Source organism: Syngnathus typhle, linkage group LG3, assembly GCF_033458585.1.
Source record: "Syngnathus typhle isolate RoL2023-S1 ecotype Sweden linkage group LG3, RoL_Styp_1.0, whole genome shotgun sequence".
In the NCBI taxonomy this organism is placed as follows: Eukaryota; Metazoa; Chordata; class Actinopteri; order Syngnathiformes; family Syngnathidae; genus Syngnathus; species Syngnathus typhle.
Window position 1 is genome coordinate 18,031,502 of NC_083740.1, and position 19,128 is coordinate 18,050,629.

Below are 19,128 nucleotides of genomic sequence, written 5' to 3' on the forward strand. Positions count from 1 at the left end.
GAATACGGAGAGGATTTGAGTGGCTGTACCGTTTTGGAAAGATTACGTGAGCGTTGTTTCAGAATGATAACTGGTTTGAACAGTGAGGTGGCTCAAACATAAGGCGCGGATACATAAAGGTACAGATCTAGGAAACTACAGTATTGTGAGGGATACCGGTTTGAGAATGCTACGCATCTTTAAACTGAAGAAGGAATTTGGGGGTGACAAATAGTATTTGGACGGGAAAAAGAGCGGCTGAAGTGACATGACTGACGGGGCTTCAGAAAGATGACAGTGTGATCGAGACAGTGACATCTGTGACAGGAAAGGCTACCAGGACCAGGTAGAAGTTACATTGTGACTGGGGGGATCTGGCAACGCTGTCGGCACGACGAGAAATGAGGGGAATGAGTCCTGGAGTGCTTGCTTGTTTGTTTGTTTGTTTGTTTGTTTCAGGGACCGCGTGGGCCTCTGGGAACGAGGGGTAGGTGTCGGGAGCCCTCGGGCGTTCTGATGAGATTTCGATGAGACGATTGGCACAGCTTTCTCCTCGTTGCCCCATCACCGCCAAATAATTATTTGAGGGGGCTGGAAACACTGGAGCTATCGGGTTGTGTTGCCCTGCCAGCGGTGGCCGTCGGGGCCGGAAGGACGTCCGGCCTGGGCTGCTACCTTTGACATTATGACTCCACATGTTCGCACTGTTAAAGTCACTCGATACAGACAGTAGCTTTAGCTTGTCATAGGTCGCCTGGCTGCAGACCGGGGCCTTGCACGGGATTCAACGGCCATCATAAGCAACAGGAGGACACTGAACGGACAGCCGGCCCGGGACAGTGCCGTCTACTACTAGTGCTATTTCCCACTGACGGCTCAGTGGACTGGATTTCATATCTGCACGTACTTGTGCATGCAAGGGGGGCAGCGCAACGACGGGTTTAATGTTCTTGCATGCTTTGACGATTCGTTTTTATATACCTCACTGTGTTACCTCGTTGTTTTTTGCCATGTGATTTACTTTATTATGTGACCTCATTTGCTTACCCCGTGGCATGTTTACGATACGACGTTGCATGTTGAGCGATCTGTATTTGAGGGTCATGGTTCTGCTTGTTGCTGTGTTTAGGGCTCATGCTACGCTTTGTGAAATGTGGTGTGTGCCGGAGCTCCCTTCACCTGACTCTCGCCAGGTGAGAGGCGGTTCCGGGGGTGTAGAATGGGCCTCCCTCTTTTTCCTCGTCATTAGATTGGCGGGGGTTTTTCGACGGCGGTCCGGCAACTTTTTGGGGCTTCTAACGGGCCACAGCAAACTTTTCCTCTCCAAATTGATGGCGTTGGTGATATATTACCGAAGGGGGGTGTGCGGACGGCGTCTATCAGTTAATGGGGTTGGGGGATTCGATCTTGGTCAAATGTGGTTCCTGAGAGGCCTCAGATTGCTGTCAGGGAGGAATTTGCTATTAAATTAGGTTGAGCTTTCCTAGTTAATGTAACCTTAAATAGCATGCCTTGAGCATGATTTAGGATGAGACAAATAGGTCCAAATTGTAGACGAAAACCATAAAATGGTTGGGGGAAGGTTTTTGGATGTACCGATGTCTTTTCGTGTTGCCGTTGTTGCCGTTGGTGCCCCGGCAGGGGGGAATATGTAGTGTATTATTATTATGATATCATGCAATGTTCATCTCACTAGTAAGCCTAAGTATGACCGGGTCATGTTCGGGTCAGGTTCGTGTGGGATTGTTTGGGGCTTGGTCCAGGAAGGTAGACTCATTGGCGCCAGACACATCTGGCTTCCATTAACAACTGCTAAGATACACAGGATGTAGAGATGGGGGGGCAACGGCGGGGTCATAGGTCAGCCAACAGCCCCATCTGGGCGCTCCCGCGTGGAGGGAAGCGCAAGGGTATAAGGTTTAGGACGAGAGTAGACAAAGGGACTCGACATCTTGGCTAGGGCGCGAGACACTTCTCTCTGACATCGGTTGAATAAAATCTTTCCCCAATCAGCCATGTGTGACTGAAGTTTTCCTTCCCCAAGCCAGCCACTTTTTCACCATCTTGTTTGGAAGACCAGCTGACCATCGAAGAGAATTCACCACACTTTCCACCAGAGAAAATTGGAGCTCGGTGTTAGAGATGGCTGCGTTCTCTGGGGAGCTCGAGTGGTCATCCCTGGAAGAGATAGGATGTTAGAAATGTTACATCAAACTCACACAGGAATGACTAAAATGAAAGGTTTGGCAAGATCATACATGTGGTGGCCTGGAATGGATCAGGATGTAGAGAGAACGGTTCGAGCATGTCACGAATGTCAGGCACATCAAAAAGCGCCTGCTTCTGCTCCTCTACACCCGTGGGAATGGCCTGAATCACCATGGTCAAGGATTCATGTGGACTATGCAGGACCTTTTCTAGGAGAAATGTTTCTCGTAATTGTGGATGCACATTCAAAGTGGTTGGATGTTTACCCTACAAAAACATGCACATCCTTAGTCACAATCGAGAAACTCAGACAGAGCTTCAGTTATTTTGGAATACCAAAAATGCTGGTGTCCGACAATGGAACTTGCTTCACAAGTGCTGAGTTTGAAGCGTTCATGAAGCAAAATGGTATCAGTCATGTGAGATCCGCTCCTTTTCACCCATCCTCAAATGGACTCGCAGAGAGACCAGTTCAAACTTTTAAAGAGGGGATGAAGAAGATGAAAGAAGGGACAATACAAACAAGGTTATCAAGATTCTTGTTTAGCTACCGGATCACACCTCACGCAACAACAGGCTTATCACCTGCCGAACTCATGATGTCACGCAGACTAAGGTCCGCCCTGGATTTGGTTGTTCCGGATATTAAAACCAAAGTGCAACAAAAGCAACTTAAACAGAAAGAAAATCATGACACACGGAGTAAACAGAGAGGGTTTACGTCAGGAGAGGACGTACTCATCAGGAACTATTCCTATGGACCGAAATGGATTCCTGGTGTTATCCAAAACACTTCAGGGCCGCTTTCCTATACCGTTAGTGTTGGTACTGGTCAAGTTGTGAAAAGGCATGTAGATCAAGTAAGAGCAAGATTATCCAATCTCGAGACAAAGGTTGAGAAGGAGAAAAGCTTAGTATTTTTTCCAGAGACTATTGCAAAGATTCCACTACCGGAAATAAATAAACCACAGATGTTAGAACTGAGTTGTAATTCAGAGAAGGTGTCAGAGTTACTACCTGCTACCAATACCCAGGATGAAAAGGTTGTACCACCACAGACAGAGTTGAGACGTTCTAGTAGAGAGAGACATACCCCTGTTCACCTCAAAGACTTTGTTCCTTAAAGTAGAATGTTATTAGAAAAAAAAAGAAAAAAAAAGTCATACTGAGTTACATTAAGTAATTTTTCTGTTTATGTTTTATTGAGTGTATAACACATGTTTTTGCTTAAATGTGGGGGAGATGTGGTGTATTGATTTGGTAATGTTGGTTGGTATAAGTATTATTTCAGTGCTTATTTTCTGCCAATGTGATACTTCTACTTTTACCCAGTAGGGGGCGCACTCGCCTTAGAGTTGACTACTGAGGATTGATGTTAGACAGAAGAAGTTGTACAAGAGAAATATGTGCTTGTACTGTGTGTGCCGTCCTATTAAAAAGTCCTCTAAACTTGGAGAGTGTGCGTGTCATTACGGCCACGATATAACACGAACAAAGCAATTAAGTGTTGCCTGACGACTGCATATAGGCAGGCATACACATATCATAAGAAAACAGATGGATATAAAACTCCAACTGCGCATACAATATGTTGTACTGTGTTATTTGTACTGAAAAAATAAATAAAAATAGGGCACAACCATTAAGAAAATAGCCAATGGCCTCAGATAAAGTAATTGGAGGATAACAAAGGAGAGAGTGTGGATATTTTGAGAGATGGATTGCAGTGATTACTCACTGCACGGGTGCATTCCAGCTACGAAGACTCAACATGTCGTTGCAACATGGTTCAGTGGCAAACCCCCTGAAGATGTATAGATATATGGTACACTGTCAGGCTGAATGCAAAGCAAGGGAATAGATTAAAATAAAAAATGCAGAATCAGGTGGTTGCGTTCACCGCAATGAACACTGGAATAGTACTGGAATGCAGGTCTATGGGTATGGTGGAAGTTACAGACTAAACAGACCAGCAAGTAGGTGGCAGGGGAGGATAAAAAGACACCAGTGGTACATATCAGGGCAGGGCCATCAGCCACAGCTGCAAGAGAAACCTTGGAGAAAATTCAAGAATCAAAACTCAATGAGGGAAAGAGCTTGCTGGTGCCAGATGAAATTAACGAGAAATAGCAGAGAGTAGAAATTGCTGATCTGATGACAAACATGACATAAATGAAAACGTTACCCCGACAGGATCTAATTTATAAGGGATTTTGTTTAGATTAGGATTTTGCTTCAGCAACCAGCAAAGATGCTAGACACTTTAAACTATCAGCTAATTAATCGCCTCCTTCCTTTCATTTGGTCTGGTGGTCATGATGGTGGTAACGCTGCCACAACATGCATCGACATCTTTGTTGACCCCAATCGGACCATCTGAATTTGTTCATTTTGTGTACCCTCCACCTGCAGGAAACGTGTTCTTCCCCAAATATTTACTAAACGTTAAAACTACAAAAGTCAGTTTTTTTATATTCATAATTCAATGTTTTGGGGGAAAATCCTTGACAACCCCTGATAATGGCTCCACAAGGGTGCACACGTTTCCTATACAAACACAAATGAACTGATTTACAAATCATGCCAGTAGAAAACAATTTTTTGTCCCAAGGGTAAGAAGTAAAAGTTCATGCTCGCTTCACTTGAATGATTACAACCTGACAAAAAGTCAAGGTACAGAGAATAATGTGCTGATAAAAGGAGCCATATTCAAATCTGCAAAATTCAAAACTGCTACTCTTCACAATGCAGAGTTCAATCAAACAGCAAGCAAAGGCAATGAAAATAGGAAAAAGCAATGTTGACAATGTACTGAATCAACAGACTCTTTGCAGGCTTTCCAGACAAAACAGGTCCGTTTACAACACACTTGAAAGAATGGGGGTCAAATCTAGGTCAAGGTGGAAATTATTATTGCAGCGGTGCTGAATGAAGTCAGAGGGATTTATTGTTTCAGATTCTTTGATTTCAGTCCAGCCCTTTGCCCTGTTTAGACTGACTTTTGCGTAAACAATTTCCCCTGAGCAAAACAAATAAATACACGAGTAAAGGAGGCAGAGAAAAACAGTCTACAGATTTTTGTCTAAAAATGATTTGATCCAGAATATTGGATGTGGCAACTGTGGATCATTCTTGGTATCAACATGACTCAAAGCAGTGTGCATGTGGGTGTGAATGGTTGTTCGTCTCCATATGTGCCCTGCGACAATTTCAGGGTGTAATCTGCCTTTCGCCCCATATCAGTTGGGATAGGCTCCAGCGCCTCTGGCACCCCTGAACAGGATAGGCAGTGTTATAAATGAAATGAAAATGGATGAATGAATTTCAATTAGTAAACGGTGAAGAGTACCCTGAGAAAAGCCACACTAGTAAGAGCAAAGCATGAAAACTCCATATAGGAGGGCTTCAGATTTGATGCCAGAACCTTTTGACAATGAGGCCGACTAGCTTACCACTACTACAAATTTTGTGCATTATTTCGTTGAGGATTAACCGAACCTAATGCCCTATTGAAGTTATTTTTTTATTTTTTATTTATTCATTCACAAAAAATCTGCTGTTTACTTATTTACTTGTTTATTTGTTTACTTACCCTAATTCTGCTGCTAAATACATGTAAAGTGACGCTTCAGTCCGTTGACTATTGTCAATACTGCTCTAATGCTTTGATTTCTGTAATAGATTGACCTTGAAGTATGTGAATGCAACAAACATTTTGATATGTTAAGTCATTTGTGAGTGTTTGTCAAATTGAAAGTTGGTTTATGTTGCCATGTTTACTCTGAATCGTATTCCTTAACCTTCACATGTTCGGCAGCAGGTGCGCTTAGAGTCACCCACACGGCCCATGTACCCTGACTTAATGTGTTTGGCGTGTTGCTGCGTAATTAAATAGCTTTGATAAGGTCACTGCAACTATTATTGTTGTTCCCAGTAAGGATAGGGTCTGAGTGGCATTGTGAACACATTCTGATTCTGTGGATTTATTTCATCTTGGTGATATGTGCCCGTTGAGAAACCTCTACTAAAACTCTATGACACATGCTGATTGTAGTTCTTTGTCAGTTATCTACCTTCCAAATGATGACCTCGAATTGGAAAGGGATTAATTGATCATTTGTAAATAATTGGTAAATTGGTTGGTTTCCTTGTGTGGCATTGACACATTTTTCATGGATCTTCATTTGAGTTGAGATGAAGCTGTGTACATCTATGTTCTTAAAAAAATATTGAGTGTACCTGTTGATGGCCACGTCCACAACAGCAAAAATCGTAACTTTTTTCACGTACACCACAAAATTTCCACTTGGAGTAACTTAGGGTTGAGTTTCTTGACCAAAGGCACGTCAACATTGCTCATTCAGAGCTGAGATTCAAACCAGCGACCCTTCAGTTACTAGACCGGCTGTAGCAAGTGAGCCAACATCTTAAATTTTACCGTTTTCAAGTGACTCAAGAATGAATTAGCTCAGTTAGTCCATCTATGCCATAGGTGTCAAACTCAAGGCCCGGGGGGCAGATGTGGCCCACTGCATCATTTTCTGTGGCCCGCGAAGACAAACTGCATTGAATTTATGTCGTACTAAAATTGCAAATTGTTTTAACTTTTAAAAAAAGTTTCCACTCGTCTGATTTGAAAAAACATATTTGTCAGTTTGTTTTGTAGCTTATACTGTATATAATATGAGGCGTTCATTTATTTGGGTTGACCGTTATTATGGCCCTCCGAGGGAAACGATGACTACAATGTGGCCCGCGACAAAAATGAGCTTGACACCCCTGATCTATGGCATTTCCTACTTAAATTGATGGAAATGGCAGTAATGCTGTATAGTAAGTACTTTGAATGGAAGCAGTGAAAGAACACTTTGTCTTTCATTTGGAGAACCAATTACATTTTTAGCAGTTCACTTTTGAGGGAGGGCAGACAATATACAAGAGAAAAACAAGAACTGACAACGTTAGTGTAGGACATGACACAGAAGAGAATATACTGCTAGTGTTACAACAAAATATGTGCAGTACAAGTATTATGTTGCCTTTTTGGCATGAAGAATGCATGCACTTCAGTAGAGCATATCTGAATACAATCCAAATGCTTCAATGTGCACAGGTTTAAAACGGTGAACTGATAACAACATGGAGCTTGTTAAAAAGCCATAAACAGTAAACCCAATTTTGTTGCCGAGACTCACTTCAATCCTCAGACACGGAAGTGCCTGGCGATAATTCCGGCTGCCAAGATGGCAAGACAGATAAGTAAAATTAAGCCACGCTTCAAAAGCAGTTGTTTCAGTGTGGTGACTGCAGTTTCATGCTGGTCTGGAATCTGTTGGTCCTCTGCAGTACTCTCACATCTGGGTGAAGGAGCAGGAACCACTGCAGTAGAGTCTAGAAACGAATTAAAAGCGTGATGTATTGACTGATGGGCAAATAATATCACAATAATGTAGCTTCTCATCCAAGTATGTTGCACTTATTGGCAGTTTTGACAAATTTGACCTCCAAATCACTGTATCCACTTTCACGTTGTCTAAACCATGCATTCAAAAGTTTGAGGTCACTTATATGTGAATGATATTAATGATCATAATTATAATAATTAATATCATTTATTGCCCAGTTGTCTTACTGATGTTTTTGATGTTACTGATATCTGTTGTTAAAACCAGAGAACCATCAGTATGTGCATGTTCAAGCCAAGTATATTACGTACCGTTTTTTTCCGTGTATAGTGCGCAAAATTTAACTAATTTATTGTCCTAAAATCTGGGGTGCGCATTATACATGGGTACAAAAAAAAAAAAAAAAAAAAATTTTTTTTTTTTAATTTTTTTTTTTTTTTTTTTAAGTCCCAATGATCGTCACACACGCAGGGAGGCAATGGGTCCCATTTTTATAGTCTTTGGTATGGTCTTAACTAGGCTGGATGTAATTTTTTTTGTTGGCGTTGATTTCTCCGACTGCCCGTAAACGCACCACCGCGCTTCGTGCGCGCACGGGACAGCAAACGAGCAGGTGATCGAGCAAGCGTCTGATACGAGAGCATTGCGGTCGCATGGAGCGTGTTTGAAGTGAACAGCAGAGAAGAAAGGAACAAGGCAAAGTGTTGTGAAATAAAATGCACAGAACGAATGCGCAAGACACGTCAGCTATATAAAGAGCGAGAGTTGTTTTCTTCCTATTAGTTTCAATTCACAGTTTAATTAGCAGTTTCAATCAGCAAATAACAAAATGCGTATTACAGGTAATATTTTATTTCACAGCACTTTGCCTTGTTCATTTGGTCTCTGCTGTTCATCCTAAAACACAAAGGCGCTCTTTAAGCAATGCGACAGTGAGCGCCCGGCGCGCTGCGGTTGCGCGACCGCACCAAATTAAGCTCCCTGCGCAGTGCGCACTGAGGTCCACTTAAATTTTAGAAAGTACATCAGGACTTTAAAAATATCTTCTAAATTTCAGCGACGGCTCTGTCACAATAATCGACCAGCCCGGTGCAGTTGGGCGGTCGGCGGCGCGCTACGGTTGAGCGTTTTCTCGCGCGCTCTCTCTCTCGCTCTCTCGCTCTCGCACACACGCAAACCGGATATCATACGGAGGCCGCCATTACAGATGCGCAGAACGGATGAGCAAGACACGTCAGCTATATAAAGAGCGAGAGTTCAGTTCTCTACCTAAATCCGTATTACAGGTAATATTTTATTTAACACTTTGCCTTGTTCCTTTCTTCTCTGCTGTTCACTTCAAACACGCTCCATGCGCACGGAGCGCGGTGGTGCGTTTACGGGCAGTCGGAGAAATCAACGCCAACAAAAAAAAATACATCCAGCCTAGTTAAGACCATACCAAAGACTATAAAAATGGGACCCATTGCCTCCCTGCGTGTGTGACGATCATTGGGACTTAAAAAAAAAAAAATTAAATCTTTTTTAAAAAAAAATTCATAAAAATTGGGTGCGTATTATACATGGGTACAAGCTTTTTTCCAGCATCAGCATGCCATTTTTAGGGGTGCGTACTATACATGGGGGCGCACTATACACGGAAAAAAACGGTAATTGCAACATGGTGATAATCTGCATTATTCTAAACGTGGTCTTGCCTGGCTCGCAGACTACCATTTCCACAGTGTCTTCAACCTTGACCTGAACACCTGCTCTCCTTTGAGCCTGACCAGTACTCTCACATCTGGGTGAAGGAGCAGGAACCGCTGCAGTAGAGTCTAGAAACGAATTGAAAGCGTGATGTATTGACTGATGGGCAAATAATATCACAATAATGTAACTTCTCATCCAAGTATGTTGCACTTACTGGCAGTTTTGACAAATTTGACCTCCAAATCACTGTATCCACTTTCATGTTGTCTAAACCATGCATTCAAAAGTTTGAGGTCACTTATAAATGATATTAATGATCATAATTATAATAATTAATATCATTTATTGCCCAGTTGTCTTACTGAGGTTTTTGGTGTTACTGATATCTGTTGTTAAAACCAGAGAACCATCAGTATGTGCATGTTCAAGCCAAGTATATTACGTAATTGCAACATGGTGATAATCTGCATTATTCTAAACGTGGTCTTGCCTGGCTCGCAGTCTACCATTTCCACAGTGGCTTCAACCTTGACCTGAACACCTGCTCTCCTTTGAGCCTGACCAGTACTCTCACATCTGGGTGAAGGAGCAGGAACCACTGCAGTAGAGTCTAGAAACGAATTAAAAGCGTGATGTATTGACTGATGGGCAAATAATATCACAATAATGTAGCTTCTCATCCAAGTATGTTGCACTTACTGGCAGTTTTGACAAATTTGACCTCCAAATCACTGTATCCACTTTCATGTTGTCTAAACCATGCATTCAAAAGTTTGAGGTCACTTATAAATGATATTAATGATCATAATTATAATCATTAATATCATTTATTGCCCAGTTGTCTTACTGAGGTTTTTGATGTTACTGATATCTGTTGTTAAAACCAGAGAACCATCAGTATGTGCATGTTCAAGCCAAGTATATTACGTAATTGCAACATGGTGATAATCTGCATTATTCTAAACGTGGACTTGCCTGGCTCGCAGTCTACCATTTCCACAGTGTCTTCAACATTGTCCCGAACACCTGCTTTCCTTTGAGCCTGACCAGAGATACACAAATATGTCAAAATTAAAATCATTTAAATTGCATGCCATGTTTGTGTTTTCCAGCAAATTAGTTATTCACATCATCGGCAGCCTTTCTCCAATCAAGACGGCACAAATATGTCACGAAGGAAATGGCCCGCAGTACCACACAGATCGTAAGACCAGTCCAAAGTCCTGTTCAAGAATCAACAGAAGCAAACAGAATCTCATGAGTCACACTGTTGGGATGATTGTGTAATGTAAAACACGATTATGCTTGTTTCTTACCTACAACGCCCAATTGTGTCTTAAACAATAAAGACACACCTATTGGAAAGCCAATGAAGTAGTGTCCAACCAGGTTGGACACAGCACCGACCTTTTGTTTTCCAACTCCTCGAAAAACACCTCCACTCACAGTCTTTGATGAGAATTGCAATTAATTCTTTCAGACGTCAACATTGATCACTTTCCCATGAAATTAATTTTCTCACCGCAATAGCATGAGCAAGATGCATGACCCAAAAAACAACCATGACATCAGCAGTCCTCTTTAAAATGTTTCTGAAGGAAAGATAAAGTTGGAAAAAAACCAAAATACAATACAATGTTAATGTCAAGGTAAGCGTGTGGCAAATTTGTTATATTATCAAGTGAAGGTGAGATGACTCACGGATCTGTGGTGAAAATGTAGCCAACTACATTTCTGGATAGTGTAAGGATAAGTCCAAAACAAAGGTCGACTGCAGCTACAATGGGAAAGAGACAAACTGAATAAAATTCATGAAATGGTAACTCATCGTGATCCATGAATGTTTTTGCATTTAACCCTCTCCAAATTCATTTTACAGCATAATTTTTGGCATGGATGGCAAATCAGCTCATTTGAGGGGCCATGAGACAGATGTCATTCCACGTCACTGGCTTGTTCTCTTTTTATTGCAGTGACAACCAGTGGGCTGAATAGTTTGGCCGTAAGCTGTCTTGTTCGTCTGTGTTTTTGCCCTTACATGTACAGATGATGGAAACTTTACAAGACAACTTGGCTTGCACACTGTTTCCTTCAACAAGAGCTTTCCCTACATGGACACTAGCTGCAGTTGCCATTCCAATGGGGAACTGAAAAAGTCAAAAATGTATAGAATCAGAAACACTTTTGAGTCATTCAAAATTCCATAATGTAGATCAGAGTGGCCAACATAACGCTCTATAAAACACATGCGACTCTTTGGCTAGCTTTTTTTCTGTCAGTCGGTCAATTTTTCAATGATTAATATTTTATATATTAATATTGTGAAGCCTGGTTTCATCTGCACAGCCATCTTGGAAATTGGAAGGAAAAGAACTGAGCAGATAGCTCCTATATTTCAAAATTGGTCCTAAATTTTGATTGACTGGCTTATAGTATTTATTGGAAAGATACGGTATCCCTGTTAGCCTGCTCCGTTCTCGACTTGGCTTAGTTCTCAGTGGCTGAATGAAGGCGCATGTTCCACTTTAGAAGATAATCACAGACAGGGTTGCTGGTGGTTGGGACTTCTGCTTTATAGAATTGTATATTTTGTGCAGCGAAACGGAGAATTCTGCTCTCCAAACCTAAAAATGATTGCAAAAAATAGTTGAGTCTCCTACCGTCTAAACCGAGATCAGAAAAGATCAGCGCTATTTAGCAATGGTTTAAAATTTACGATACGTCCCATAGCTAAATCCACAGACCAGCAAATTTATTTGTTGTGGATACAAAATCTTCACAATATCTCTTTTTACAAAGATAATGTTTAGGTTCAAGAAACACAGTCTGACTTTTAATCCTAATTGAGTTGGCCACCACTGAATGACATGAATTCCATTTGACTTACCACCAAAGCCACAAGAGTCAGGTTATAGACCGCAGATTGAGCTCCCAACTCAACTTCACTAATCATGCCAGCAAGACATCCTCCCAGTTCAAATGCCCACCACTCAAGGCAAAACATGAGCATGCTTGGCATGGCCAGCTTGACAAAGGGTCCCCACTCCTCGAGACACTCACGTGACCAGCCTGAGGATCAAAAATATAAGTCATCAACAAATCTGTGTTTTAATGAGACTTGAAGTGTTACATTTGATTATATGATGTGAAACCACTACTTTTGACCATCGTGACTGCCTCCATCATTTAATCTGCCCATCTCCATGTAGAGCTACAGTCATTAACAATTTAGTTGAAACATCATCACATACGACACTAACTGTAGGAGTAACTATAAATACTGTACACTGTACAGGTAGTGTACTATTATAACTTAATAAGATGCATACACTTATCCATTCATCATTGCATTGAAAGTTAGAAGGCAACTGACCTCCCCATGTGGGTTTGTGTAACCCCTTCCACCAAATATAGGCCAGTAGGGCGATGGAAAGAAAACACTGTGAGATAAAATTTGCTCCGGCAGACCCACTTTAACAAACACAAACATAGAATGTTTTAAACACAGGTATGAAATTAGAGTGGTTAAGAGCAGTAAGAGTAGTAACACTGAAATAAAAATACCTTCAAAACACATTTAGGCAAGTAGAGTGTGCATTGCATTGTGGGAATTAATATCAGCATAAAAATATAAACACCTCTGCATGTTAATGATACGGAGTAAATATTACACTAATTGAAAGTTGATCTGCAACGTATTTGCAAAACATACAAGATCTGTATTTTTGTAAATAAAAAATATATATATTCTGGGAAACTTACGGAACTCCCAGTTGCAGAGGATGGAGGAAAACATAATTGATGAATGCGTTTAAAATGTTTCCAATTACACCGGTTACGACTTGAGGCCAAATAATTCCCTGCAAAACAAACAAAACAAAAACAAAACAACGGACGCACACACACGCGCACGCAGGCTCTTGAAATGTATTATGTCTATTATTAACTTTCATTTAAAAAATATTGTATTGCTACACAGCACCTGGTTCTGAAGATATCTTCCCAGCAGCTGGTACATAAATGTCGCCTGATGGAGAAAAATCATAATCTTACTACATGACAGAAGCAGTCTACATAACTTATGGACAGAGACAAAAGTGAACTCACTGGCAGAAAAGGCATGACGATCTTCACATACACTTGTGCCAGACTGTGAAGCACACAAAACGTCACATGAAATTGCGGTATGTAGACATTAAAATATAGATCCCATGCATTATTATATTAAAGTAATGTTTAGGATGTCACGATATTGTAAGGTATCTCGGTTTCAAAATTCTACCCATTATATTGCAGACACGCTCGGACAAACGTCACCAATGATATTTATTGAAGTAAAACACTGAACTCTGCTGTCAACTTTGGCTCAGGCCAAAGAACTGTGTGCACCGCTGTGGTGCATAATCATGCATGGAGATGGATGCTTACATGCTGAATGCATGTTGTATTTTTTTATATTGCCCAAATTTTGAGTTTGTGTGACTTTTTATAAACTGAATCCAATTAAATAAAAAATGAGTCTGCATAAGAAAATCAAACCTCTTCTTCATGTTAATGGTAATACACTTTGCTAAAACTCAAGGGATTTTTTTTACAATATATACAATGTGTGATTAACAATGAGTGAACAATAAAAAAGAGATTAATCCTGATTATTAAATATTTTAATCGCTTGACCACTAAATGATATGAGTAATAATAGTCTGATGGATGCATTACCTTCTTTATGTATTTATTATACCAATAGTTAACTAATAAAAAATAATAATAAAAATGAATAAAAAAAAAATGCTGAAGGTGATGGGAGGATTAAAACGCGACTTACCTGGCAACCTCATGGCTCTGTTTAACGGCAAGTAAAAAATTTTCAGTATTGATGAGAACAGCCCAGCAGGGGAAACACGCTAGAAGGATAATCAGAACCCCTCTCTGAAGGATCACCCTCACACGCTTCGGGTTTCCACTTCCAAAGGTCTACACAAGAGCAGAATCAAATAAATAGCAACACCGGAAGCCCACTAATGAATACTGTAGTTTTGATAGATGGAAGAAATCTTGATAAAATCCAAGGTTGAACTGTTTTGAAGTGGAGCTGAGAGTGAGCCCAAAGAGGCTTTGTTTCACAAAAGTGCAACCTTTCTTGAGGGCACTACCTGAGGTATAAGGGTGTCACAAGTCAATGACAAGCCAGTCCCAACGGCAATGCCAGTCGCATTAACCACCTGCAATTAAAGAAGCATTAATAAAGACATGGCGTATTACGATATTTCTTTGACACAGAGGTTTGAGCACAGCATTCAGTCAAACGTCCCTCTCAAATAAGCTAATTTACAATGTTTTTCCATAGTAAATTTCCTGTCACCAAGGCACCATCTCATGGAAAAATAATCAAAACTTCTGGCATTCAAAAAGCACTACCTCTTAATTGTGGGATTCCCAGTGTCACCCTTTGCATTGAAGTACTACACATTAGCTTATATCTTTAATTACAACGGCCAACTATAGAAAAGAGCCTACAATCTGCCAGGCAAAGTTATTTTACTAACTAAATAACTAAGACTAAAATTGATGAAACATTTTGTTTACGGAACAAAAAAATAACAACTTACTTCTTACTACAATAAAAAAAAAACACACACACGCAAAAATGTAACTTCTGCTGTTGCCTTTCAGCAATAAGTTCAGGAATGCTCTGATTCACTTTGGAAATTACCACCCTCACATATTTTTGTATCAGTTAGCTACTTTTTTTTTGCTACTATTTTTGAAAACAATTTAGATACGTCAAAAGGATGGGAGTGTTGTTAACGGAATAAAACAAAAATGGTTTTATAAAAACAAAAAATTAACAACTTACTCTTTACATTTCCCCAAACTAACCAAAACTAATAATAATTATAGTGAGAATGTCCTTTGTTTTTGTCTTTGGCACTGAGTTTCATACAGAAGCCTTTGGGGTTGATTTAAAATGTATTTATTTTGATATTACTCCATGGTCGTTTCAATCAGTTTTACTCATCGATAAATGCATAGCACTTATCCTGCTCATTTGAAAACAGAGGTTATGAAATTAATATTTTTTTATAGTATATTATGTCTGTGTATACTGTATATGTTATACACGCTGTACAAATATTGTAATAAAACAAACACATTAATTTGTTATTGAACAGTTTGTCTATAACTCTCACTGGTGAGATCACTATTTACCCAACAATTAAGTCAGAGAAGCAAAGTTTTACCATCTATTTCAGCTCGTTAAATATGATTTTTCATCGTATCTCTGACTCAAAATGTCACCAGTTTTTGTTGACTAAAACTAGAGGTGGCAAATCCAAATTCAGAATGTCAAAGCCCTGTCACAACTTGGAATTCAACCACAGCTGCTTCTCCTCAACTGGCATTCTACAACAAAAAAAAAACAAAAAACATTATAATGTAACTTCTGCTGTTGCCTTTCAGCAATAAGTTCAGGAATGCTCTGCTTCACTTTGGAAATGACCACCCTCACATATTTTTGTATCAGTCAGCTACCTTTTTGCTACTATGTTTTAAAACAATTTAGATACGTCAAAAGGATGGGAGTGTTGTTTTCTTATTGTCACAAATCATACAAGTGGTGTGGACAAAACAGACTGTGTTTGTTCTTTGACCTCCCCTGAACCCTTGAGGCTGGCTCACAGAACATCTGGGTAGTAAAGAACCACTTCGGAAGAACGTGCAAAATACACACAGAAACAAACACATCTCACTGTTGAGTCAATCTTGTCTTTCCAACAAAATCTAAATTTTGTCTGATAATTCATTATTTTAGATCATGTGGCTATTGCAGACAAATTTGCTTGGTCAATTTGTCTTTGACTTGTTGGGTAAATATATACATTATCTTGCCAATTACATCATTCTAAGATCATTTTATGAACATTTAATACGCTGTTGCTCATAGATTTGGAATACAATGATCTTGTTTTACAGCGGCAAGAAAATGTTATCAACATTTAATACGCCGTTGCTCATAAATTTGGAATACAATGTCTTATTTTACAGTGGCAAGCAAATGTTATGACGTCATTTCATCTATGCCTGATGCATGATGAACTCTGTGCCTTAGGTTAAAAGTGATAAAAGTAATTCATTTTGAGAACTATAATTATGGCCAACAGTCTATTTACCCAATGTTTTCCAGCTTTAAACAAGCCACTTCACAGTTTGAAAACCCTAGCAAACATTTCAAAAGTCCCACAAACTGACACACTTGAGTCATGCTGCACATGCTCAATCACAATGACGGATTCAAATATTTACTGACCACAATTGATGTGTTCCAAATCAGCTCCACATGTGTCCCGGGGGTTTGAAGATATCTTAACAGTTAGCGGGATACCACCACGACTGCAGACAGATAAGGGGAAAGAATGTTTTAACAAACATTTCCAGGAATTATTGAGACAGCATAATATTTTACATTTCGCGACGTCTTCCGATACAAAAGCGCAGACGGTTGAACGCATTAACAAAACACTGTAATCACGAATGTGGCGTTATTTTACAGCAAAGAACACACAACGATACGTAGATGTAATTCAGGATTTTATTACCAGCTACAATGATAGTTTTCATACCAGTATTAGAATGAGACCCAATGCTGTAAACGAGGAAAATCGCAACGTTGTTTTCACCAACCTGTATGACAAAAACCCCTTCCGACGGGGAATCAAGTTCCGGTTCGCTCCAGGCAACACAGTCCGCCTTTCCAAACTAAGGGGGATCTTTGAGAAAGGTTATTTGCAGAGTTTCACGGACGACATATTCAGGATAACACAACGACTCCACCGTGTCCCGCCTGTCCATAATATATCAGACTTGGACGGTGTGCTCATAGAAGGCACTTTTTATGAAGCAGAATTACAAAAAGTAAAAATAAAAAAAAATAAGATTTTCCGGATACAGAAAATTCTTAAATCACGCACTGTGCCAGGCAAGAAGGAGTTACTCGTCCACTGGGTTGGCTGGCCAACCAAATTTGACAGCTGGGTGCCTGCAAATAGCGTTAAAGACATTTAAAAACTGATAGGATGGTCATTCTGTTAAAATCTCAAGATGGGTGATGTACAGAAAAAATTCTACGTAACATTAGCCTCAAATGCTAGCATGCACATCTTTCCTGACAACACGCTTTCAGAATTTAAAGTGGAATTAGCGTAAACATAGATTTAAAAGGATCATGGGAGGTCGGCTTATGTGAGATTTCATACATCAACTCAGTTTTTGACGTTCCTGAGAAAATACGGGATTTCTACCTCAAACAGTCGAAACCTTTTAGTAAAGATGAATCTTTACAAGGTGATTCTGAAATTAGGCATATGCTAAAAAAATCGGGAAGGTGTCCGGAATTTTTATCTCAAACAGCCAAAACCCCTTATCTCACGAGATGAGACTTTACAAGGTTATTCCGAGGTTCAACACACGCCTAAAATTCGAGGAGGGGTTTACAACAATCATGAATAGTTAGCCTCTGAAATTCAAACTCTATTAACTAAAGCCAGTACGAAAAAGATTGGCATTCAGTTTGACCAGCATATACGGAGATATTTGTTTGCAGGCGAAGAAAGTTCAAAAGTTATGTTCAAGAGCCCCCTAGCGTATTGTTGGAATGAATCCGGAACATTGGCTCCAGCTCAAACCGGAAGGCGTCGATGGACAACATCCAGCTGATAAAAAAGCCGGTTTATATTTACTATTTGTTTATACAGATATTGTTCAACACCAGACCGTCGGTGACGCTTACGCGCCGATGCTGCGCCATCTCCCCATCAAGGGGAATTTTGAAGATGTTATAAATAAGACCTTTAATCCTGCGTACTATTTAAACGTGTGCAGATCTCATAGAGACCATTTCAGTTAGTCTTCAAACAGATCAAAACACACCTGTCGGCTTTGAATACGGGAAAAGTATCCTCATTTTGCATTTTAGATTGAGATAATAAAAACCACACACCCCGATTTGTATCGATTTGTCGATTATTACGAAACGCAAGTAGGGGGGTCAATCCAAGGCTTTCAAAGGGCCCCAGTCCAATATGGGCGTGGCCTGGGGTCTGTTTTTGCAAAACTATTCCGCTTTGTGATGCCTATGTTCTGGGCCTTCCACGCAATTCTTCTCGCGAGGAAAAGGAATACTGGTTGTCTTCTCCTCTTCTTTCAGTATATAAAATAATGTCTTATGGTACTTAGACCTGACAATTCAAATCATCATTCAACACATTCAAATCACATTGGGGACATTCCCAAACTTGCCAAATTAAAAAAAATTACGTTTTCACGTTTACAATTTGCGCAAAATCTTGCAAAATTCCCTTTCACTTCTCATTTCTATATTTTTCAACCGATTCAACCCATTCTAACTCATTTACATCCTTCCAGTTTGAAATTCACATCATTCAGCACATTCAAATCATACTGAGGACATTCCCAAAATTGCCAAATTCAAATATCTCACGTTTCAACATATAAAATTTGCGCAAAATCTTACAAAATTTCATATTTCACTTCTAGTTTCTACATTTTTCAACCGATTCAACCCGTTCCAACTTTACACATCATTCTGCAGCATTCCCCAAGTATTTATTTAACTTCTTTGCCTTCACATGCAATTTCTCCAGGAATTGCATTTTATAGTTATCATCATTATCATTATTATCTGCCAGAAAGAATTCTTGGCATCCAAAAACAGAGAATACTGTTGCTCTCAACATCTGTGCTGCAACTTCTTCCACGCTGCGCATTGGGTGGTGGAGCATCTTCAACACCGTGTTGAAGACGGCGCTTCTGTGAGTCTTTAGTG

The 19,128-nt window shown here is 40.0% G+C and overlaps 1 protein-coding gene across 1 annotated transcript in view; it reads right to left on the minus strand.

Moving 5' to 3' along the window:
- Positions 1–19,128, minus strand: part of LOC133151242 (multidrug and toxin extrusion protein 1-like) — a 259,852-nt gene that overhangs the window by 220,704 nt on the left and 20,020 nt on the right. Inside the window, exons 3-10 of the mRNA XM_061274104.1 lie at positions 14,438–14,506; positions 14,110–14,258; positions 13,392–13,434; positions 13,267–13,311; positions 13,047–13,144; positions 12,658–12,755; positions 12,172–12,353; positions 11,323–11,431 (exon numbers count right to left, since the gene is read on the minus strand). Of these exons, the coding sequence (XP_061130088.1) occupies positions 11,323–11,431; positions 12,172–12,353; positions 12,658–12,755; positions 13,047–13,144; positions 13,267–13,311; positions 13,392–13,434; positions 14,110–14,258; positions 14,438–14,506 (793 nt within the window). The remainder of the gene's footprint in view (positions 1–11,322; positions 11,432–12,171; positions 12,354–12,657; positions 12,756–13,046; positions 13,145–13,266; positions 13,312–13,391; positions 13,435–14,109; positions 14,259–14,437; positions 14,507–19,128) is intronic.